Source organism: Scleropages formosus, chromosome 22, assembly GCF_900964775.1.
Source record: "Scleropages formosus chromosome 22, fSclFor1.1, whole genome shotgun sequence".
Classification (NCBI taxonomy): Eukaryota; Metazoa; Chordata; class Actinopteri; order Osteoglossiformes; family Osteoglossidae; genus Scleropages; species Scleropages formosus.
In genome coordinates, this window is record NC_041827.1 from 9,658,125 (window position 1) to 9,683,533 (window position 25,409).

At 40.5% G+C, this 25,409-nt stretch overlaps 1 protein-coding gene across 4 annotated transcripts in view; it reads right to left on the reverse strand.

Moving 5' to 3' along the window:
• Positions 1-3,302: 3,302 nt before the first annotated feature.
• LOC108918597 (vitamin D3 receptor A-like) overlaps positions 3,303-25,409 on the reverse strand; it is a 28,111-nt gene continuing 6,004 nt past the window's right edge. For all 4 annotated transcript variants that reach the window (XM_018726047.2, XM_018726046.2, XM_018726048.2 and 1 more), the window contains 8 exons: positions 16,590-16,737; positions 15,687-15,817; positions 14,314-14,498; positions 12,484-12,583; positions 10,756-10,939; positions 9,392-9,543; positions 9,192-9,308; positions 3,303-8,591 (listed from right to left, as the gene is read on the reverse strand). In XM_018726047.2, the coding sequence (XP_018581563.1) occupies positions 8,338-8,591; positions 9,192-9,308; positions 9,392-9,543; positions 10,756-10,939; positions 12,484-12,583; positions 14,314-14,498; positions 15,687-15,817; positions 16,590-16,735 (1,269 nt within the window). In that variant the 5' untranslated portion in view covers positions 16,736-16,737 and the 3' untranslated portion in view covers positions 3,303-8,337. The remainder of the gene's footprint in view (positions 8,592-9,191; positions 9,309-9,391; positions 9,544-10,755; positions 10,940-12,483; positions 12,584-14,313; positions 14,499-15,686; positions 15,818-16,589; positions 16,738-25,409) is intronic.

Below are 25,409 nucleotides of genomic sequence, written 5' to 3' on the forward strand. Positions count from 1 at the left end.
GTGCTCTTCAAGGAGAAATGCACAGAAACCCCTTAAACAAAAGGAAATATCTGAGAGAAGGCAGTTTAATATCAATACGTTGCACATTAGATGGCGCTGTGATTAAGTGGCCGTGTCTTCGGTGATAACTGTGCGTATTCCTAATCGCTGATTTAACCCTGCACGAGAAAACACACTGATACTGTTATCTTGTGACTTCCTTCCCTCCTTCCAGGCGCCTTTCTAACTTCTGCTTTTTTTCCTGCGACACCAAAAACTGGACGAATCACATGGTGGGACTGCAGTAATGACATACGGATGATTCGCATCAAAGACAGCGTGTATCCCCTTCAGTGCCACTTCCATGAGATCTTCAGCTGGAGCTCATCAAATCCAAAAGTCAATTTGCTCGAAGGGGTTCATGAAGAGCGAGAAGGTAGATCCCACCCCGATCTCAGTTACATTCATAAGTGATCAATTAATTTCTTTTGTCATTACCAAGTGACAGCTGACCTGTACCATGGTTATTACTCTCTCACCTGGTTACTGGTAAAATGGAACAGTTGAAATTCAAGTGAAAAACATACCTGCCCGAACAGAAGTTGCTGATGTCAGTCAAATTGAAAGGCAATGCAGGTACCACAGACACCTGGGAAGCTGGAAGTTGCTCTATTAATACTGATGAGAAATGTAAAAAATGTATCCTGCTCCGCTGTATCTGACCACAAACCCTTGTTTGATGTAGGACCCCCCTTTCAATGGAACACACCCTTCATTAATCTTTGAAACCACTCATGAAGTGGAGGTTCCACTTCCCACAAACACTGTGTGTGATCCTTGGGTAGATCCTTTGGGTAGATTCATGGACAGAAGATGACCGATATCGGAGTCCCATCGCTACCAGGGGGAAGCGGCAGGGTTATATCATATAGATGAGGTGTTCGTTCGCCTGGTCTTCAACAGCAGCAGGACACGTACGTTCGATCCCCACTCAGTCTGTGTGGAGTTTGCATGTCCTCTACGTCTTTGTGTGGGTTTCCTCTGGATGCTCTGGTTTCCTCTAACAGTCCAAAGACATCCTTTCAAGTGAATCAGTGACTTTACGTTGCCTGGAGAGAGTGTGTGTGTGTGTGTGTGTGTGTGTGTGTAAATGAGTGACACTGTACAAAGTGTACTGTAGTTTATCTTACATTGTAATTCATCTTGGGTGAAAAGGTGTGGGATGATCTTACGATATAGTGTTCCCTGGCAGTCATTTTGAAGAAAAGCACTTGTTAAATGAATAAACGTCAGTGTTTTTACGCAGTTTGACCTCTGAACTGCAATAATGAAGATATTTAAAGGATAACATTAAGATGACAAGCCATGTATAAATCAGGCGTATGAAATGAGCTGTGTTTGAGAACCTGTGTGTAAATCCTGGCCTTCAAGACAGGAGCTGAGTGTACCTTGATGCATGTACCTTGCTTCCTGAATTATTCATCAGTTTGTTTATACACACCGTAATGGGGTCCCACGTCACATCAAGAGCTGCAACCTTTTCCTTTAGAAAGATAACCATTGTAAGGTATTGTTCTTTATACGCTATTTAGGCTTTACCATTAGGATTAAAAGAAGAAAAAAGAAACAGGTGACCAGGGAAACATTAAACTATAATTCGTCATGCACAGGTGGAATATTCATAAACATAAATGGCACACCAGGAGCTGAGTATTTTTTCACCCCTAATACTTTGTCCATAAATAATTTAAACACTATTACAGTGACACGCCCTCGGATTCTCCTCTGCAGCGACTCGCTGGGATCCTGGGCGAGTGGGTAAACAAGTGGGACGTTGAACCGCAGTTTCCCTGCTGGCAGTGGACGGCCGAGCCTGGCAGCTCCTGAGCCGTTACGCCCCATCTTACCCTTGCACGACAACGGCCTCCTGCAACGTCAGCACAGACCGACTCTTATCTGCATGCACAAGTGTCTCTCCTTTGGATGACTGCTGACAATTAACTGTCTCTAACTGACTGGATACACTGATAAATTGTTCTGCTTCTTCATGGGGCATATCTTCTTACTCACGGGCAAAAAAAAAAGAAAAATTCCGATGGCTTACATACATGTAAGCAGATAACATTTAAAATACTCTTAATGTATGATTTATGGAACAGTTAAATATTCTTACCCTGATTTTTTTGGAGATATTTTTTCATTTATTTTATTAAAGGCAATCATGAGGAATCCATGAAGGGTATAAGCACAGGCAACACAAAGTCCAGTAGCATAATGTAGAAGAGTACAAAGTGAAAAGACAGAAATGACTAAAACAGCCAATCAAGGAACTGTGGGACAACAATACGGTGTGAGAGGAGTACGGCACCGCAGTATGAAAGGCACTACATGGTATTTGCACACAGGGAAGATATGGTACACAGCAGGATATTGAAGGAACTCATGTTTTCATTTGACATTCTTACCCCACCAAAAATCCAAGAGCTGTAGCGCCACCCTGTGGCAATGCTGCAGGTGACATAAGAAATTAACTTCCTCACTGGGATTTTTGGACGAAATTTGAATTTCTTTTAATTTCATCTGCAGTGACTTCTGATTTTTTTAAACCTTGTATCTTGGTATGGTGATGATTTCTTATAGCTGTGGCATTCATGCAAAGCACAAATTAGTAGTACACTACAGAGAAAGAAGATCTGCAAAAACGACAGGCTAAAGTCGTCAAGAAGCCCTACAGGAACCTCAAAGTCAAGTCAGACTTGCCTGGAAAAGCTGAAGTTTGCACTCTGGATTATATACCTGGCAACACTTTGGCTTCAGTCAAATGTTTTTAAACCTCCTGTTCATCACCTTCCAGTTTCCCATCCAAACAGCACATCTTCTTATTTATGTGCTCCTGTGCCTTAACAAAACAGCAGCTATGTGGTGAGCATGTCTTTGAGTTCACCCTCTGGGCTAAAGTGAGGTTTTCTCCTTGGCCACTTTGATAGTAGAGAATAGAAATTAAGATGCCAAGTATTGTTGCAGTGCATGAACCAAGCAGGAAAGCTGCATGCTGTCAGGTCAAGTTTTTTTCCCCCAGTAAAAACACTGTGAAACTTACAGAAACTAAGTTACTGTGGAGAGATATATAATTAGAAACTTAATTTAAAACAGAAAAATACAAAAATTACAATCATCCAAATCACAATGTGGTCAAATGCTAGTACAGACAGCTTTTAATTGATCTGAAAAACATACATGTTATTCATATGTACATAATGCATTTAAAAAAAGACAGACTAACATAATAAAGACAGAAAAATTAAACATTAACGAGGCAGAAAATTAACATACAGCCTAAAGTGACAAGCAACTGAAGCTAAAACAAAATTATGCAGGGTAAGTTAACATGTTTCCATCTAGAATTTGTGAATACTGCATAAGTGTCTTTGTTTGTGTTCAGCCTAACAAAAATTAAAGCAGTCAGGATTCTTCACTAATTGTGTCAAGGACAAATTTTTTAGACCTAGATACATAAATTCAAAAAAAACCATTGTAATTCCTTATATACAAAATGAAGAGGTATTTAGTGTCCACTCCAAACTCATAAAAGCGAAATGATGCAACCCCAGCCTATTTTATAGCTGCATTGTATGATTTAAGGCATTCACATATTCGAGTCTTGAATCCCGTTAACATTCATTGTATATGTGGTGCAGGTGTGTGTACCTGTGCACTTGAGTGTGGTTTGCAGAGGAACGGAGGTAATGGATGCGAGTGACACCAAACACTGATGTTTAATAAGGCTGTGAACACTAAGAGGATGTCGCTACACACAAAAGACCGGTGAGTAAGCTTCTCCCTAAATAAGGCTTTTTGGTAATAGGCACAGAGAAGTAACCAGATGAACGCTGAAACCTGTATCTGAAACAAAGCATGCCTAAGGGTTACTAAAACAACACAGATCTCATTCTACTTTTCCATTTACTGTGAGCATGCATTTTGTATTCATGTTTATATATTTAACTGTACATGAGAAACTTCATGTTTTTGCTTTTTAAGTGCAACATCCATTACATGCAGCCTATATGAAGAGCTTCTGCAAACTTTTTTTTGTATACTACTACTGCTATTATTTGGCTGTAAAACTGATTGCTTATCCCTCACTGACACTCCGAACCGGCTCAAAAATGCCCTCAGCGATGATCCTTTTTGTGCACTTCCATGTTTCACAGTGTAAAATGAAAGACATCAAAGCTTAATCAAACGCCTCAAGTTTATATGTTCAACAGAGAAAGAAGACTGATTTTGTTTGGCATGTCGGAGAACGTGGCCCTTTGGCAGGGCATTGCTGGTGTCATGCACGTGCATATTGATGCGAGCCATGGAGAGGGGACAGCTATGCTGTCCTACGCAACTTGTACAGAGCAACAAACATCAACTCCTTCAAGTACACAAGGTGCAAGACACCGCTGCAGTAAACTACTGACAGCCACCTCTCTTTTCACTCTCGCACCAAAACAGTCTGTCCAGTCCATTCACAAAGAGGCACCAAACATAATTATTACAGTGATGAGGATGGTGGTGGTGGTGGTGACCATAATGTTGATCAAGCAGCAGCAGAATCATTGTTCCCCTTATGTTCGATATTCTGACTACTTCATGACACAAGCAGAAAAGTGTTACATACATGTCTTAACAGTGCTATTCCAGCTATATCCTCCTGAAACCCAGTCACTTATTTGTCTGCTCTAAAGGAGATATATTTATAAGTGCGTCTCAACTAGTGTGTACAAACTGTAATGCTGAGTTGTACTGCACCTTACAGAGGACACTCTACACTTTCAAATGATAATACATGCTTGGGGGTGGGACTTTCTAGATGACTTTCTTGAAATCCTACAAATAAACCCAAGCCTGTGCTTGCTGGGTCTAAAGAGGTAAAGACTGTTCTGCAGATCTGGCTCTTGCAACCTGCTTGAAAGATCAGCAGTCCAAGAAGCAGACCACAAGGAGACAGGCTGGTGGGGGCGGATGGGGATGGGAGAGCTACAGAAGACAGCTTACAGCTGCTCTGGAAACAGGTCAACAAGTTTGGGAACACAGTTATCTAAACACACACAACAGTAAGTTACCTGCATTACCTGGACACTAAGCTTTCGGACTGAGGTGATGCTAACCTTTTAGCAGCAGGCAACGGAGACATTGCCTCGTACTGCTGCCATTCAAACACGCGCACCACTCAACTTCGACGCAAAGACAGAAACCAGCACAAACAACTGAACCCAAAAGGGTGATGGGAAAGACAAAATGTAGTTTATGAGATGTCTTGAGGTAACTGTCCAACAATTGTCTGAATAGCAATAAATAGAAACAAGATTAGAAAGAGAAAAATATACCCCGGCAAAAAACACATGTACTAATCAGAGAGGTAGTTAAATTTGGTTCCACATACCCTGTCGTGCTAGAGAGAACTAACATGTAGTTCGTCGATTACAGCCATTACAGAGGAGGAAAAAAAAAAAAAACTCTAAACTAACAGAAAGCATCAAACTAAATCAAAATAATTTCTGCAAATGCTGAGCTTTACTAAAATGACACAGTGGACTCCTGTAGTCCACCTATAACAGTTATTAATACTGCAGTTGACGAGCAGTAAATTCTAAATCCAGAGGGAGGCAAACCCTGCTCCTATGGAGGCATAAATAAATGAGCATCTCTTTGCCTCACGGTCGACAGTGGGATCTGATAGCACTGACCAGTTTTTGGAAACAATCGCAAGCTGTCTTGAGCAGTAAAATCCCAGGTTCCGTTCTGAGATCAGCTTATCTGAAAGACCAGGAGGCCTGCTCCCTATGCTGGAGATCACCATGTGGGCACTCCCCATGTCAGAGTCCTACAAATAAAAAAACATTTCAACAGAAATATTTACAGAAACATAACTGTAAAGGAGGGAAAAAAAAAAAAAAAATGAACTGATCAAAAACCAGCCTCAAATGTTTAACTACAGGGATTTTGCTCTGTGATTCTGTACAACATGTGGCCTCACATATAAGTGCTATGGGACTGTACAGTTCACCTGGCCTTACCTTTGTGAACACAAGTGTTTTACTTGGTTACCCTGGCCTCAGATGTGCAAGTACAGGTAGTTCATTAAATTACTCTGCACAAAGCACACGGCCATACAGGGTACCGCCTAACAACAGGGATGACCCATCTCCACTAGGATAGAGTGCTCCAGCCCCCTGCTCCAAACATCACTGAAATACATTTAAGTTACCTAAGAGCCACCCAAAATCACTGGAACTACCCCTTTTTTCCATTTTTTTAAAACCATGAACGTGATGGTGTTCAAATGCAGTTGTTGCCAAGGCTTGTGAATGACACCACTTTCTGCATATCCTCAGAAGTCAGTGTGGGTGGGGAAGTGACCAGTTCAGAGAGATCCTGCACTTGGCTTCACAGTAAACTCTATTGCAAATGAGCTTTCAGGGCCACAGTGTGATAATGCACAATTAGTGTATGTGTGAGCAATTGAGTAAGTTGTATTCCAGAGTTACTGATTCCTGCTTCTAAAAGATTCATTGGCTTTCACTGACAATCCATGCTGTAGTTTACTCACTTTTTTCTTTTAGATTTTATGGCTTCATTAGTAAGCAGCATCATATTCAGCTTTTTTAAAATTTCCTTATTTCACTATACTCAAAGTAAGAGCAAATATAAAAACCATTTTCAAATACTGCCCTGCATCAATAATAGTATTTGAAACACCAGAAAAGGAATATAAGTTTGCTAAAGCTCATTGATTTATACAAGAAAATGTTTTAAAAGTAATTATATTTGCATATATTGAGAATATTTAAATATTTTAGTAGAAACTATTGAGCCCTATGTACAGCAGAGAACAAATAAAGCGCTATGTACAGCTACTAACCACAAGGGGGGGCAACACGGGCACAGAAAACTGACTAGAGCCCCTCAGAACAACTGAGTGAAGTCCAGTTCAGAGTCTGATGGAGTTGAGATGGTGGTAATAGAACATTGATAGAGCCCACCGCTCAGCTCGTGACAGTGGGGGGGGGGGGTCTATCAATCATTCTACAGTTTCATGCTTGCTGCGATTCTTTCATAATTTTCAGAACTATTTAAATGTGCACAAAAATCTCAATGTAAAAGCAAAATGATAAGCAACTGCAAAAATATCAAGATCCATTAGTATATTGAGATTTTTACAAGAATACAGTCATCCCATCGACACATCCGTATAAGTGCTACCTGGAGAAATAACTTGAAAAACCTGAGAATGAAAACAGAGCTACTTAGTTTGGCACCTCATGGCAACTTGAGTTGGAAACCAGTGGGGATCCTGACACGTAGCAGCTAATCTATCAGAGTCCACAAAAAGGACTGTATTACCTCACACTACCGCTAACAATGGTTTACCGAGTAGGCCGAGTATCACTGATAAATCTGTGATTTATATCTTTTACGTTTCTTTAATAATAACGTAACCATCGATATCTCTTCTAAAGCTAAGGCATCTGAAAACTCATTTAAATAACTGCATATGTAGTCAAACAAAGTCCCGATTTGCTTGAGGCAGAACAATAATTTTAACTGTTTAAAAACGATCGCCTGTCCACCTCCAATATGTTATCCACAAGACTATTTACCAGATGCAAAACTGAGTTTAACACACACACAAACAAAACTACTGCTGAAAATAATGTGATGATATATTTGTGTAAACAACTGTTCACTCAAAGGAAAACAAAATACTTGATTTAAAAAAAAAAAAAAACAGCACTTTAAGAAACTAACAAAAATAGGGGAACAAACCCGTGCTGCAGGGCTTATATAATTTCTAAAGATGTGTTAGCTGTGTGGTCAGACTGGAAAGTATTTGGGAAACTTGTAAACACTGCAGTGGATGCTGGCTTGTTGAGTGTAACCAAGACACAAACACTATAAAATAAGCACACAAATCAAAACCAAACCCTCCATCAGACCCTGAAGTGCCAGCAAGTGGTAGTTTACGTCCACATTTATAAACATCAAAAATAGAAGGCGGTTTTCACTATAGGCAGCAGCATGTTTGTGAGTGTCTGTCTGTGTATTTACAGCATGCACAGCAGCAGTTGTAGAATACACAGCAAAAGTCATACACAAACTTAAAATGTGATAATACAACACAACTGATTATAAACTTTTGTCTTTAAATTTAGGTATTCCCCATCTCCCTTTATGTATAAAATTGTCCTGTGGTCACCTGTAGCCGGCCTTAAACTCAGCCCCTCTCCGACCTCCGGTTATAGTCGTTCACACTGCGGACGCCACCTGACTACGGAGCTCGTCCCACACAGAAACTCGTTCCTTTCCCTAGGACACCTCGCTACCGAACACCTCAAGCACTAGAGGTGTGAGCTGCGTGCTGTGCTCGGGCTGGAAGGACAGTGAGCGGTACTGCTTGGAGTGCTCCTCGTTCAGGCTGCGCAGGTCCGCCAGCTTCTGGATCATCTTGGCGTAGAGCAGCCGACCACCTGGGTGGTTCACACGGATGTATGCCTGCAGAGTTTCTGAGAGCCGGTCCTGCAAGGACTCCACACGGGCGTGATCCTGTACTCCTGGCCGGTCTGTTGGGGTCAGAGGGTTAAGACAGACAAAACTGAGGCCCTGGCTACTGAGACAAAAGGGTCACACAGGCCAAGTTGATAAGCAGTATAAACGTGTAACATCGTTACTATTAACACTTTTTTCAGCTGATGCATTTGTCCAACGAGACCTACAATGTTTAATAATTGGCTTTGCAATGATTTACCCATTTTACACTTACTAATTTAGCTGACACTTTTCTCTAAAGCAACTTACAATCTTAAAGTTACTGTAATTATTACACTTACAAGCTTACAATTATTTACCCATTTTTACAGCTGGGTAATTTTTTTTGTTTTTTTACTGGAGCAATTTAGGGTAAATACTTTGCTCAAGGGTACTAAAGCCAGAGGTGGGGATCAAACCTACAATCTCCGCATCCAAAGGCAGCAGCTCTAACCACTATACTACCAGCTGTCCATACAGTTTTAGAACTGAGTATTCTTACTCTTTCAATTGAGGGCAAGCACCTTGATCAAAGTTACAACAGTGGGGACTTGTACCAAACTACTACTCCACAGACCTCATTTAAAACCACACATCATGCAGAGATACACAAAACCACATTGGAATGGTCATACCAGGGGACAAGAGACAGATGGCCATGAGCAGCACATGCTCCTCTTCATGAAGATTCAGTTTCTTCAGGCCCACCTGGAACCTAATCAAGGGCTCTAGCAGCTCCAGGGTGTGGCCAGCTGAAGGAAAAGGAGAGATTAAAGTACATCTTCTGTGGATCTTCAGAGGACCTCGGTAAGCAGGGTATGACAGAATCCCTCACCTTTAGTGATGTCGTTGACACAGTACTTGTAGTCAGGGCTCCCACAGCTCCAGGACATATCCTCCAGGCTGAAGGACTGGTTTGAACGCAGCATGATGACCTCAATGGCACTGGACTTCAGCAGTGCTATTTGGTCCTCTGCCGTTAGCTCCCTGAATCACACACACACGGACACACCATAGTTTATAACTATCCTGTGGACACATCATACTTGACAACTATCTCGTGGATTGCCACAAAAGTATTACATGCACAATACCTATTCAATGACAGTAGCTGCAACTAAAGCAAACATCCACAGAGGTTTGAGGCTTAGCTTTATGACAGCCTTTCATACAGCATGCAATATAAGATATGGAAATGAAGTTTGATTTACAACACAATAAACAAAACAAGGCATTTTGGCTATTCAAAAGGCGTGCAGCCAAAGGTCAGATTTGCAACTGTCCGCAGTCAGCAAGATAATACTACAGGAAAAGACAAGCATGTTCACTTTTCCTTAAGCTTGTCTCTAACTCAACACTAAATAAAAAATGGTTACCAGTGAAGACTGTGCATACTTAGAATTCCAAAACAAACCACGATGACAGTAGACTTCCGGCAGGCACTGTAGTAAACATTACTGTAGCAAACATTTTAAACAACTTCAGGACTGCCCAGAATGAATAATGTTGACTTTCTTCCCTGTGGGGCAATCCTGACTACTGGTAACAGGCATGAGAAAATTAGTTGACTAAGTGCACTTTCCCCACATGGCAAAAGAGCCCCAAGTCTGACAGACAGGAAATTAAGTGCAAGAACCTTTCATTATGTTAGTTGTACCACTGGTAGGAAAAAAAGCATGTAATACTGCCTAAGCAAATAATGCTGGTGTCTTAGTAAACATGTGCCATATTGCTTCAGTTACAGAACACATACATGCATACATGTACTTGAGCCAGGAATTAAGAACTGTCAATCCAGACTCCTCTTTCATACCTTAAGGAAGTCCATTTAAAAAACCAGGACTGACCCCGCTTTTACAAAAGAATACAGATTAAGTATTTATACTGAACCGGGCCCTGTTCTCGCTTAAGTCCTGGTTCAGTAAACACTAACTCCACTTTACTGTTTAAAATGACCGGTCCAATGACCACAAGTACACTTATATTTACTCATTTTCTCCAACGCAATGTACAATGCTATTCTGTACAATCCTAGCAAAAGTCATGGGATAGTGTATAATTTACCAGTGTTTAAAGTACCAAATTCTATGTGTAAATAAATGACACACACACACACACACACACACACACACACACACACACACACACACACACACACACACACACACACACAGAAAAAGAGCAATGACTCATACACACCTGAACCCTGGGATCATCTTGGCAAAGCCAATGACCTTCTGGATGCTGTAGCTGACCAGGTCAGCCAGGTGCGGCAGCATGGAAAGGTGTGAGCTGCCTTCCTCGCTGGACTCAGGGCTGCTGCTTTGCTCCTGGTACATCATCATTATGCTGCTGAAGTTCATCAATTTCATGTCTGTGGACTCTAGAGGTAGGAGAAAAGGACATGGGCAGATCAGTTGGGTGCCTATAAAGCCATCTCAGAGGCACTGGGGGTGCTGTCCAGGTGTAGCCATACATGCCTGTCAAGTACTGGTCACTCTGTTATAGTTGGATGCTTGTCTCAGACCCTGTGTGTGTATTGTGAGAATGCATGACAGAGTAAGAACTCGTAGTGTGTACATACAAGACATTTCAAAAGGTGTGTTTGACTAGGTCAATTAATCGGCATGGGAAACAATGCTAATCTGTGTGAGGGTGAGCTGAATCTTTTAAAAGCATCTCTATGTGGTGCTCATAGTGGGTACGTACAAGGTTTCACAAATTACTGAAAAAGTGCTTTAGGGGGCTTTAGTGTTCTTGCAACCTCTAGATGCTGAGCATAGCCCAGTCATTAACCTCCTGCTGCATAACCACCATTATTAATTTCCATTGTTTGAATTCTCAGCATACTGGGTGGTAACTTTCCTCAGACAACACTATGGTTGTGAAACAGTAACATGACAAACACATTAAATCTGTCAATGTTCACATGCTGTCATTAGTCTTCAAGATCTCTTTATATCCTCTAGGGCCTCTAACATGCAGTGACTGGTTGGGTTTGCAAAGGTACCGCAGACTTCAAACTGCTTCATTGTGGCACATATCGTCTGCAAGGCGCTCAGTGCTTTTGCATGAGTACTGTACAATTTTCTAGTAAATATTATTACAATAATAGCCGTAACTAATTAGGTCACACTGAAAACAGAATATCCTCGAACTTATAACTAGCAGAAGTGACAGAAATGAGTTTCAGTGTGAAATGTCATCTGAAAATCTGTTTTATAAGGGAAAAAAATAGACAATTACACAAGCTTTGATATTTGTTAGAGAAGACATCAGGAACTACAAACATTATTCCTAACCACCATCGTATAAAAAAATAAAAAGAAAAAACTGATCTTGCATAAAAGGGACAGACTGTGGAGAGTAACATTTTTGTAAGGAAACAAAAAAGATCTGGCACTCCTGTTTTTCAGTTCCATGATCAACAGTCCTCTAGTAAATGGTATGTATTCACGAGTGAATGGTGGGGACAGCTGGTAGCATAGTGCTTAGCCCAGCTGACTTTGGACCCAAAGTTCACACGTTCGATCCATACCTCCAACTGTTGTACGCGTGAGCAAGGTACTTACCCTAAATTGCTTCAGTAAAATTACCCAGCTGTATAAATGGGTAGAATAACTGTAAGTTGCAAATTGTCATAAACTACAGCCTTAACACTGTAAGCTGCTTTGGGGGAAAGCATCAGCTAAATTAATAAATGTAAATGTGTATGAATTCTAATGTGTAGTACCATCTGTTGATGATAAATGTGTATGGAGATGGGTGTGTACGACAGATCCAGTGCTGAGTGTCAACAACTTTTTTTTAATTACAAAATTATGTAATCTAATGCATAAACTAGTTCTGAGTCTGAAAACACAATATACTCAACATTTGCAGCCCCATAAATCAGACTCCAGGCCAAGTGAGCAGAAGGTGTCTCACCTGGAGAATGGGAGAAGGAGTCAGAGGACGTGTCAGACAGGGAATGGAGGGAGGCAGCCCGACTGGCGCTGCGTGTCACTGGGCCCTGCCGCACAGGGGGCTGTCACAAACGCAGCACAGTGATGAGAAACCAGTATCATCATCATCATCATCACACCATACTCAATACCCCTCACAAATGCAGAACACATCAGGACAATGTTTTTCACTTAATCTTGTGATGTCTGCTGAAGTTATGAATTCGATAGAGTAAATTCATAACAGTTCAGTTGGGGAGGGGGCAGATTAATTCGCATGGAACAGTATTTGGTGATATTAATTTATTACACTAATAAGCATAATAAATAAAGGCTTGCCTAATAAGATAAACACTACCGCTATTATTACTGAGGCTTAAGCATAGCACTGATACTACTGACAAGGACATTTCACATTGGGATCAACAAAGCAGCTATTCATCTATCATGTTAGTCTGACAGACACTGTTCTCAAGTGTTTATTTCCTACTTATCAGTATGTGCAGGACTCTGACAACAGTTCTTCACCGATTATGTCTACAGTCAAATATAGCGTACCCCAAGGCTTAGTGCTGGATCCACAACTATTCTCTTTTCATGCCGCCACTGGGATATCACTTGAAAATATAATAGTTTTAATTTCTCTGCTGACAATACTCAGCTCTACTCTCTGTCATACATTATTCTTTGTCTTCAGCTAAATATGGATACAGCTAAAACAATTAATATTTAATTTTATGTAACGTTTCAATTTAAACACAAGAAAAACTGAATTTCTCTTAGTATGTGGTGATGCTACAAAGCACAACCTTATCACATTAATTTTACTCTATAAGATTAAAGTTTTGTTGCTCTGACTGTTTAAGAAACCTGGGCATTTCATTTGATACAGACTTGTCTTTTAGCTCACACACTGCTGTAGTATCTAAGATCTGCTTTCGCCCATCTGAGAAACACAGCAAAAGTAAGGTGCTTTTGTACATGTAAGATATTTAAAGGCTGATCCGTGACTGTGTCCAGCGCAAGTAACGCAATTTATATCAAATAAATATCCAGTATACAGCTCATTTAAAATGCTGCAACAAGGACTGTCACCAGAGCAAGGAAACATGAACATAAGTCTTTATACTGGCTTCCTGTTCAGTTTAGAGCCGACGTCAAAATCCTCCAGAGGTTGAATTCTTGAATTCAAGAATGCTTCAGTCCTTGGAATGCGACATGGGAGGATTTCAGAATTTGCGCTGTTAACTTGAGAGACCTAGTCAGATGACTAACAAATGCTGGACATGCACCTTCGACAAACCAGACTAATGGACTGCTGTCCTTTGGGAGGGTGTGCAGCCTGCTGGCCTAGTTCACTCGATTTGTGTGCCTGTAGCCACACCCCCCCAGAAGTTTTATTTTCTCCAGTTTCACATCTGGACATTTTCTTTTCCGCTCCTCTATTAATATGTGGAATCTTCACCATCATTTCATCATCAATAAGTACCTCATTTATATACACACAGAGTACCTCTATACATGTATATAATATATGTGCCTATTTGCTTGCTTTGTTCCTATTATTTTAGCTGTAGTTACTTATATAATATGTAATGTTCCAGATTCTAAGCATAGCCCAGTCATTAATCTCTTGCTGCATAATCAATACATAAAGTCTTCTGTAAATACGTGCTGCATGTGATGTTTTGTTATTGCTTTATGTGTAGCCTTGTGAATGAACTTTGTCTTCAGGACAGAGAGCCATGCAGGAATAAGCTGTATTGTAATGTATTATATAGTAAAGTGACCATGGGCGACCATGGAGACTAACCCGGAAGCGGGAGAAGTCAGAGTAGGATTCATCATACGTCTTGTGGTGTGCCTCCACCAGTGTAGCGATGAGCTGGTTCTGCTCCTCGCTCAACCGTGGCCTCTGGGCCTCCCGCTGTGCTTCCTCCACCTTCCTCTTCTGGATGAGGTCCTTCTTCCTCTGCACCTCCTCATCTGTGAGGATGACTGGGACAAAGCACAGGTGACAACATGAGTTAAATGTTAAAGTAATCATATTAACAAAACCGCTACAGGAGGAGTTCACAGTTTGAAAATCTCTCATTAAGAGATCATTGCAGAAATGTTGCATTATTGTCCATGAGCAGTGAACAAGACAACAAATTTAAAAGTGGAGACGTACAGCTGATAGAGGAACACTCTGCTTTGTGTCTCACTGTTGTCCCAGAAACCCTGCCTGCTTTGCTTTGCTGTTTACCTGCATGTTCATAGCAAAGCTGTAGAAGTGCTGTTCTCACATCAACCACTACATGCACAAGCATGCAGACACACACACACGCGCACACACAAACACACAACAGGGGACATTCAATGGACACAAACACATCAGCACACAATATCCGGATTTCACTGGACACAAAGAGACCATATCCACACTGAAAAGGAGCTATGCACACGCGTGCACACACCCCAAACAAAGGGACAACAAAAGCGTGCCAGCACATTCCCAAACAATGCCTGAGGTCATCCAGCCTTGATCCTACTGTACAGAAAACTACACACTGTAACTTTAGATAAGATTATTTTAAGTAGCACTCATGTTCATAGATGAGCCAGTCATTTCTCAACTGAATTATTAATATTTCCTCTATATAACTTGTGAAGAAGAAATGTTAACAGACGTTAGTCTTTAATCCATTTTTAAAAGCATTTTGCAAGATTTAATATAGAATTCTGCTTTAAATCTATTCACATAGCTTATATAAAAATAGCTCACCCCGTCACAGGTCACATTCCTTCAATGGTTACAGCCATTAAGAAAGTACACAGCTGATTTAATCACAACTTCAAAGGAAACTCAGGCAAATTCCTGTGATTAATGCAACTCATTGAGCAGTAAGAAAGAAATGAGTGTAAATACAGGTTGCGCTGCTGCTTTCTGTGGTCAGCATCTAGAATGTGGATATATGGCCATGCATTTACTACAGCCATGCATTTACTACAGCAATCATTTGTATGCACTTGTATCATATTCATGTCAAATATATAGTTCTTTAAAGTGTGGCTGAGAACTTCAAAAATGTGATCTTTGTTTTAAACTAGAATGTCTAGTGATGCCACTCCAGGTGTACACAGATGTAAGTAGTAAGCTGGAGTTCACCATGGTGGGCACAGTGGAAGGGTCTCAGTACTCACACTCCTTCATCATGCCAATGTCCACGCAGCGCTTCAGCCGGCATGCCTGGCAGTGGCGCCGGTTGTCCTTGGTAATTTTGCAGTTGCCGCTGAATGGGCACGTGAAGTTAGCCTTGCGCTTCATGCTGCGCCTAAGCAGTTGAACAGACAGAAAGTCATGCAGAGATCGACTCCTCAGGTACTCCACAAATTCACACACAGAGGCACACCTTGGACAGATCACAGTACAAATATTTATCATTTCAGGGCAACCCATTGCTCAGCATGGCTCTATTTGCAGGGGACTCTAAACAATGGAATAAAAACAGATGGCTAGTTATTCAGAAAGTTTGGTGATGACTGAATACAAGAGCAGTAAAGCCATCTTCTCCTTTTTTGTTTGTCCCACTGCCAGTTCGGCACAAGACAATACCCACTTTCCCACTATTACACACTCTCCCCCATGCACATCGCAGCACACACTGCCCCAGAGGATGATCAACCTGCATTAGAAAACAATCTGTGCCTCTGGAAACTGCAGCTCACGTCAAAAAAGGGGAATGAACCAGCAAAGAGCTGAGGATAACAAGGGACCAGCAGTAAACTAAGAATGAACACACAGAAGTGACTCCCAGCCCTATGGATGTTTTTTGATGCTTTCTCTGATAACTCTAACACACAGTAAGCAAAGGCAGCATTACTGAATAATTCGGGTTTATACAGAGGAGCTACTGTATGTTTCTCCCCTTCTGAACTACGTCAGCTGAGATTTGAAATACATCACTTGAAATACAGCCTCCCGCGTGGCCAAAATACAATGCCTACCTACACTAGCCAAGATGCTAATGTTCCCTTGCCTCTAAAACAGTCATTTCCTGTACTTAGCCACTGCCTGCCCATGCTACACCCACTCGCGCAACTCACCTGAAGAAGCCTTTGCAGCCCTCACAGGTCATGGCATTGAAGTGGAAGCCAGTGGCCTTGTCACCGCACACCCCGCAGATGCGTGGCACATTGCGGTCTGACTCTTCTGCCCCTGCCGCCGAGGTGCTCACCGCCATAGACTCCATCACTGCACGGAGAAAAAGCACAAAGACCGCTCATGTTGATCAGAAGCCATGTTCTCCAAACTTGTGATCAATTTCCTCCAGTATATGTCTAATAATTCTTTTAAGCAAGACCTTGCCCTCATGAATTTATGTCTGGTTATCTCGTAGAACACAACAGGCATCCAGTTAGTCCAGTATTTTAGTATTCTTTCAAAAAAGATCTGATTTTCAAGTAAAAATTAATATACAATTGTAATTATTTGTGGCTACCTGGCAGATGGATAAATAAATGTCCATCTTTCATTTGACAAGCAGCAAAAACATAATCAAGGCTCAGGAGTCATATGCTTAACCATTAGAGTATATTGCTTACACATATGTACTACTTCCTCTACAGTCAACAAACCACAGTTATTCCACAGTGTTGTGATACATCGTTATGCAATTTGTCAACCGTTGTACTCCAGTATCACATGCTCCACAGAGCTGAAGAGAGAGCCAGCTTCTCAGACTTGGAACATGACCAGAGACCTGCCCTTTTGGACTTCAGACTTGCTTTGGACTTAGGCTGACAGACTTAATGCCAACTCTGTGCTGTGCACATGCAGTGTTGCCCCTTCACTCTTCTGCACTTAGCAGTTTTACTGGCCAGCCGATGGCACTGCCATCACCTCCCTGGTTTTCACCTCAATCTCATCATTTCTAACCTGTGATCTTCAAGGACAGCTTGGCCATTCTCCTGTTCTCAAGAGCTCACTATTACAGACACAAGCTAAGAGGTGAAGGGAAATGGGAACATGGGCAAAGTGCAGGACCGTCATTCGCCCCAAAGTCTACTCTGTAAGGCTTGTAAGAGAGATTAAAAGATTGAGAGAGCACACTTATGGGTCCAGTGTCCAAACTAAGGGGAATTTTAGGGCATGGAAAAGCATAAAGTGAAACAAATAAGCCTTGAACACAATTAATCTCTTTTCATATTCACCTCTATTCAGGTCCTTCCTTTCCCAACACCACTCTGAACCTCCACATCATTCTCCCAGATGGTTCTGAAACCTCTGCAGAGGAAAGCTGCCAGGATCTGCATTTCCTACAAATAGTGCTCTGAGGCCCACAGACACTGTGCCACCCTCAAATTTAATAAATTTTAATTGAGTAGGCCATTTCTTCCAAGCAATTTGTTGCAGAGGATATTATATTGGAAAAAAAAGCAAATAATTCTGTACAAAAAAACGTCAACTGAGTGAAAGTCCTGGAAATAAGTCTCTAAAACGTCCAAATGGCAAAGCAGATTTGTGAAGTAAATGTAAGGGTGTGCTGATCACAGCTGAGAGCGGCTGGGGTTTTGTTGACTGTTGTGAGACATGGGATGAGAAAGTGGTTGAAATGCAGAAGATTTTACTCAATAAGTGTTTACACCCCCTCTACACCACACACAACATAATTCAACATCAATATTACATTCAAAAACATTCTATACACACTGTTGTGACTGAAAGTGGCTATAACTAAATTAAACCCAGGGACTGGACCAGGCTGAACCTGTCAAGTGTGATCCAACTGGAATCAGAAAAATGTTCTGTTTTTTTTTTTTTTAAATAAAATAGCTGCTCAACATGGGTTTGACATAGTACAGTCACGCACAGCTTAACGACGTTTCACTTAACGACTGACCGCATATACGATGGTGGTCCCATAAGATTATAATGGAATGAAAACTTCTCAGCGACGTCGTAACGCAACGTGTTACTCACATGTTCGTGGTGGTGCTGCTGTAAACAAACCTACTGCGCTGTCGTATAAAAGTATTGCACATACAATTATGTACAGTACATAATACTTGATAATGATAAAAAAACACTTATGTTACTGGTTTATGCATTTACTATACTGTACTTTTCGTTATTTTACAGTGTACTCTTCCTACTTATAAAAAAGTTTACTGTAAAACAGTATGCTTTGTTACGCCAACAAGAGCATCATAAATCTTGTTTACTGCGTCTCTTGACTGCATCGAGGCTATACCATCTAAATTTGTATACTGTAAGTACATGCTGTGATGTTTGCGCGATGACGAACTCGCCTAAAGACACATTTCTCAGAATGTATTCCCGTTGTTAAGCGACGCATGCCTGTATATCAAAACTAACCTGGGATTAAAACTTAAAATAGCATTTTAACATTGTTCCCATACTTACGAACATAATTGGGGCCTACAGTTGGGTCGTTACTTAAAAAGTTTGCAAATCAAATGTAACATGAAGTTGGTTAGGGACTCGTCATCAATTCTATATCCAGGTACTCGTGTAACGGCAAAAATAGTGGCATTGGACTAACTGACAGTACAGTGACTGTGTCTGTTGATGAAATGCACTTCTCTGTACTGTAAGTTGTATATCGCGTTGGAGAAAAGTGTCAGCAAAATTAATAAATATAAATGTCAACAACCCAGACAGCTCCTCGGGGAGGCCACAGAAGGGTTTTTTGGACAGGAACAGAAGAGCACAGCAGACTGGCTTTCTCTCCCAGCTCCTTCCTCTGGTGAGCCAGGGTGGCTCATGCAGGTGCCCAAGTATTCTGAGTCTTCAGATATTTATGACACATCATAAATAGGAAAGTGTAATAAAGAATCATGCCCAGAACTACATCAGGGTGTTTATGCTCATCTGTGGTGCCAGGATCACTTGTTCACCCTTACACATCGCGCAAAATTCACTGACGGCCAGTACAATGTAATTACTTCTGTATTCACTCAAAACTGGTGAACGCAGAAGCCACATGATCAACTACATCTTGTTCAGCAGCTACTGGTTTCTTTTGCTCCCCCTCCGCTCTAGCAAAGAAAAATGCAAGGAACTTATTTTTCACGATTGCTATCTTTCAGTACATCGGATGAAGCTCTGGCAAAAAATCTGAATTGGTATGCTAGCTCTCTTTTTGAAAAAATTCTAAATATTTCTCAAAAAGTTCAAAACGGTGAAAAGTGTGTTACTAGGAAGTCTGTAAGCTGTTTACCCACTGTATTTTCAAAAATGTAAAAGTAACTGACAAAGAACAATGGCAAAATGGGTAAATTCCTGGGGAAGCAGGACAGCTACATTTATTTTACCTATGTAATGTTCTCTATCCTGACATTCACAAGCAATACATTTGTTAACATCTTTCATGTGCAGATTTCTTACAGATGTTAATCAATTCATAATATTACAGCAAGATAAATGAATGGAAAAACTGTAGGTTTACTACCTTTGTCTAATGTTGAAACAGATATGGACCTCAAAAGATATGCACATGGTACCTTCTGGTCATAAGACCTCTTCTTCTATGTAAAAGAATGTAATATAAAGCATTAAGTTGTGCAAATTCAAGACATTTTTTGAAACTGCAGAACAAACTAGCATACAATGCAGAATTTTCTGAAAATATGCAAGTATATACTCCCTTCTGAGAATTCAGAAACTGCCAAACGCTGTCCCAAACACATGATCAATTAAATCGACTCTTGTAACCAAATGGTCAAAATACAAGATACTTTGCAACAAGGACAAAGAAAGTTAAAGACCACTTAAAGTACATATTTATATTTAATTCCATATTTTGGTAGACTATATCCTTAGATGGGACTGAACGAACCATCCAGTTTTAAAGAATTCCTTTTTATGCAGTTTGCACAAGAGCTTGGACTCAGGAAAACCAGAAAACCCAGTTTTCAGTAGCTCCACCACATGCCGCTACAACACCCACTCCCTAAACCCCTATCGTTACTATCAATAGTATGTTCTTGGTGTTCATTCCAGGTGCCTACCCAGATACAAGATTCTTTACATGAACTGTGACAGTCCATAATACTGTAATGTGACACGTAAAATGCGAAATGCTAAAAAATTATAGTTAGCCAAACATTCACCTGTTATTCTTTCAACAGTTTTTAACCTACTATTAATGAAATGGGAACAGTTGAAACAAAGTGTCTGCATTATTAACAAACACAGTGGAGGTCAGAAAAAAAATTTGGCTCAACATTCTTCTCCCAAAATGGTGTAAACCCAAGGCATACTGAACAATATATCCAAACTGTAAGCTTCCCTAGTGGGACTCCACCCCTCCTGCATTCTTGAAAGAACTTCACAGCTCCAAAAGAACTGTGCTTTTACCAGTCACAACCAATGGCCCGATAGAAGAAAGGTATGTCTTATCCAAAGAAGGGGGCAAGGGAAGGTCCATCAAGTCAAAGTTGACTCTTGGCAACCACTCAGGTTGTTTACATGATATTGCAGGATGCAGAGGAGGATCACCACTGCCTTCTTTTGTGAATGTCATTGGACTGTGGGAGGAAATCCACACAAACACACAGAGAACCTGCAGACTGCACAAAGACAGAGCCAGATTCGCACGCAGATCCTGCAGATGCCACCCTTCTGACCTTGTCCGCACCAGGGGTCACTCAGCTGGCCGAGGCCATCTAATCAACCGAACGCATTGCAAGGACAGCTGTCAACACAAAAAAACAACAAGCAGACAGCACATTTGCATGAATTTTATTATGGGATAAAATGAAAGTTCTGTACACTTAGAAGCACACATAAATACAACGCCTAAATTCACCACCGAAGAAAAGCTTGCCCTTGAGGTGTCATCAGTTTTACAAAATGGAAAAAAAATTACTTTCTACTAGTTCAGAGCTGAATACAACCATCCACAAAGACCCAACACAGTAATATACACAGATACATGCAGCAAAACTCCTGTTGAAATTAAGCCCATTTCCATTAATTTTCCCCACACATGTAGATACAGAACTCAGCATTCACTCAGCAGTGAATGGAAATGACAGCTCTGCTACATGAGGGAACTGTCAGACCCATGTGCAGGGTTATCACATAATAGAACTGCAGTGAAGCAATATACCAGAAGACAGGGCTGTGTAACCATTGCTTCCTTTCTTTAGTATGTTCGTAAGTGCCTAAATGTGATTGATACCTGTAGACTTTCACTCGCGTGAATTCCAAGCCCCGAAATCAGGTTAAGCTTTTCTAAGACAATTTTCCTGTGATCCACAGTGCGACATCCAACCTTAGTATCCTGTAAACCTACTGCAAGACAGTATCCAGTTCATGTAGCAGAACTGATTCCAATTTTTTTTTTTTTTTTTTTTTTTTTTTTTTAAAAAAAGTTAAAATAGCAGCTTGATTTTCAAAGTTCTGTATAGTTAAGTCAATTAAGGTTTTTGAACTCAGTGGAACTGAGTGCACTTGGTCCCCAACTTACAAACAGATTTCTCTCCCCTGTTGTGTTCTTAACTTAGTTTGTTCATAAATTCAATCACTATGTGACAATTAATGAAATCACAATACAGATGTCCCTCAAGCTAGGTTCTGTAAAAACCTTGAGATAAAACTATGCTGAATTCAAATTTGGCTGTAAGATTTTTACATATCTATTTATTTTTCTTTATTTATTTAGTCTATTTTCATTCACTGATATTTTATGCAAGGTTGCTGTGTTCCAGAGCCTAACCCATGAACACAGGCGGAAAGGCAGGGAACACTGTGCAGAGTACACTAGTCTGTTGCAAGACTTTTTAAATTAATAAAAGTATTATGGTATTTAAAAAAATATTAAGAGACAAATTGAGTACATTTTTTACCAACATTAAGCTACATTAAAATTGACAAAATGTCTCCAAAAATTCATATTTAGTGCTGACTGTTGACTGATTTATTTCATAAATATATGCAAAGTCCTCCATCGTGTTGCTGATTATCAGCACCCACATGCACCAAAGACAAGCTGTGAAAACTGTGAGTTAAAAATAAGGCAGTCTCACTCTCTTGTTCCATTTAGGTGCTGATGACTCCTAACTATCAGCAAAATGTGAAATTGCAGGTGATATTTGTTCCACAAACACATTTTTTTTTTTAAATAGACAAGTGAATAAAATACAATTATAAATAAACAAAAGTATATATGTGTAACTTTCTTAATAAATTCTTCATTCAAGCATTTTTAACATGAGGACTCAGTGTACAGGTTTTTAAAGATGGAACAATATCAGTGGACATAAACAGGATTAGACCCAAAACAAATTTCTATCTTTATGTAGAGTGCAAAATGTATAAATGAAAAAAGGAAAAGAAAAAAAAAAAATATCAATGACATTATAAAACATCACTCAAGTTTAAACCTTATTCAAAACTTTACTCAATACTCACATTCATCTACACAGATGTCACTGCTTTTTAATTCTTAAGTACTTAACTATAGCTGCAGTTCTTCTTTCAGTGTCTGTAAGCACTACATTACTTCATATCTGTCTTCACTGCTCAAAGCACACCTTTACCTATATATACTCAATTTAGAAAAAGAAATCTATGGAACCACATCCTTAGCAATGTAAAATCGAGTTATCTGAGCTAGACCCATACCACTTGTAAATCCAAAATTAAGTGAGGTTTTTCATCTTCTGACAATTAAAAGACTGCCAACAGAATGGAACACTTTATCTTCCATGACAGCATTCAGTCATTTAACCACAAATTTGATATCCCATAACCCTGAAAACACCAAGACAGCTTCCCTACAAGTACACAACAATTTCTCTTTAAATGCAAAGATTGATGCCCCTAGAAAACATATGCAGGAATTAATTTATCAAGATTATACTCTTCTTGTTACTAGATTGCTTAAAAAAACTGGGTAAAATCTAGGGAAAATCAAAACAGTACAGTCATAGACATCGCAGAGGCGGTGGGGGGCATGGCATTGTCTGCCCACACTGAGAGAATGTTGTTTCTGTACGAAAAGCCTCTGTGACATCTAACATTCAGTGCCACAATGTCCCTGTATTCTGGCCGGATGCTTAGCTGGAGGCAAACCAGGGGGTCAAACATGAGTCCATTGAGAAAGCTGCTGAGTATCCATCACCTCATTCTCATTTGGTCAGATTTACGATTTTTATGGCCAGTCTTTTTGGATGGATTATTCCACAGTCTCTTAAGTATTCCATAACGCTAGCTAACGGATCTTTATCATTTCATCAACTGAATCAAAATTGACCTTTCATGCCACGTCTTGACCCATCCATCAAATTTTACTGAAAAATAAAACAACCTATATCGTGACATAAAAGAACGCACATCATCTTTCACTGTTACGGTTTTACATATCAGGATATAGTAAATAACCCTGATCTATTCATCACAAGTCCTAACAGTATGTAAATCCTCGTGTGAAAAAAGAGTTAATAAGAAAAGAAAAAAAAAGATTTTACTTGGTCATAATTTATTGAACCAAAACTGTCAACAAGCAGAAGTCATGTGTGAATAACTGCACAATTACGTTTCCATATCAGTTAAGGTGGAAATTACAACCAAATGCTGCTAATAACGTTCACTCGATTAGCTGATCATTAGGAAGTGACTACCACCTGTACGTTTTGGAAAAATAAAAAGGTACCTGTATTTAATGTCATTAAATTGTCATAAGTGGAGTCTGCTTTTACCTTCTTGGAATGTGAACACAAAACCACAGACTGTACAAAACTCAGGACAGGACGAAGCAGAAACTAAGGAGCTGAACCTAATAGGTTTTTCATGCACCGGTTTCAAAAAGCATCAAGCTGTGCACATTATGCTGTGACACACTACAACAGGCATTTCAGTAAAAAAATAAAAACAAGACCACAATCAACATAAATCCTCATCTAATCCACTTAGATAAAAACACTGCATGTGTTATTTGCCTTGACAGGGAATTTCTGAGAAGTTCCACTTTAGCCTACAAGGCTGGCGTCAATTAAGCAAAAAAAAACAAACAAGAGTTTAGCATGCGAGTGTGAAAGGGTCTCATCTTCTGCATGTCCAGCTTACACCTAAGAGTTACACTTATTGTTTTGTCATCAGAAGATCAGAGCAGCCCTGCCAGGAACACGAGTGACACAAACCTGCACATCTCCTGGCCACTTGGAAGGAGAACAGACAGCATGTTCCGCAGACGCATTCCACCCAGCTGTATCCACAAACCACTGGCCTTCTAATGCTTAAGGCAAAGATTACTGGCCTTGTTCAGCGTGGCGGAGGGTGGGTTATTTACTTTAGTTGAGTGTATACGGCTCAGTCAGACATCTTAGCCACCAACTCTGGCATCCACTAAGGAATGGTGCTGAATGTCTGCAGCCACCTTCACACCTCAGGTAGCACTACAGCATGCAGAACCCACACAAGACACAGGAACTCATGCCCAGCTGAAATACACGAGACAGCTGGTCTGCCTCTGCTGGACAGTAACATTTCCACTATTTGGTCCAGCAGCTCCAGCCAAAAACCAGGAAGATACGCCTCTCTGCTGCTGCTGGAGAAGAAGAGGAAAAAAAACAGAGAAGCACACATCTGGGTTCTCAAGGAGATGCTGTGTACTGAGCATCTGACCACATGGCCATCTACTGAGACACTCTCACCTCAAGCTCCTGTACTGGCTCAAAGGCACCCACTCAGGCCAGTCTGAATGTGAGATTTCTAATTGAACAGCTGCTACTGGGTGTCAGCAACCAAAAGTCTCTGCTACTGGGAACACAGCTGGCAACATTCTGACAAAGGCGGGATGGGCTAAAGTCAATCTCTACTAGAGACACTGCTTGATCACATCAGAGCAGGTTACAGACTGCCAACAGAGAGAGCTACAGCCACATCACTGGGACACC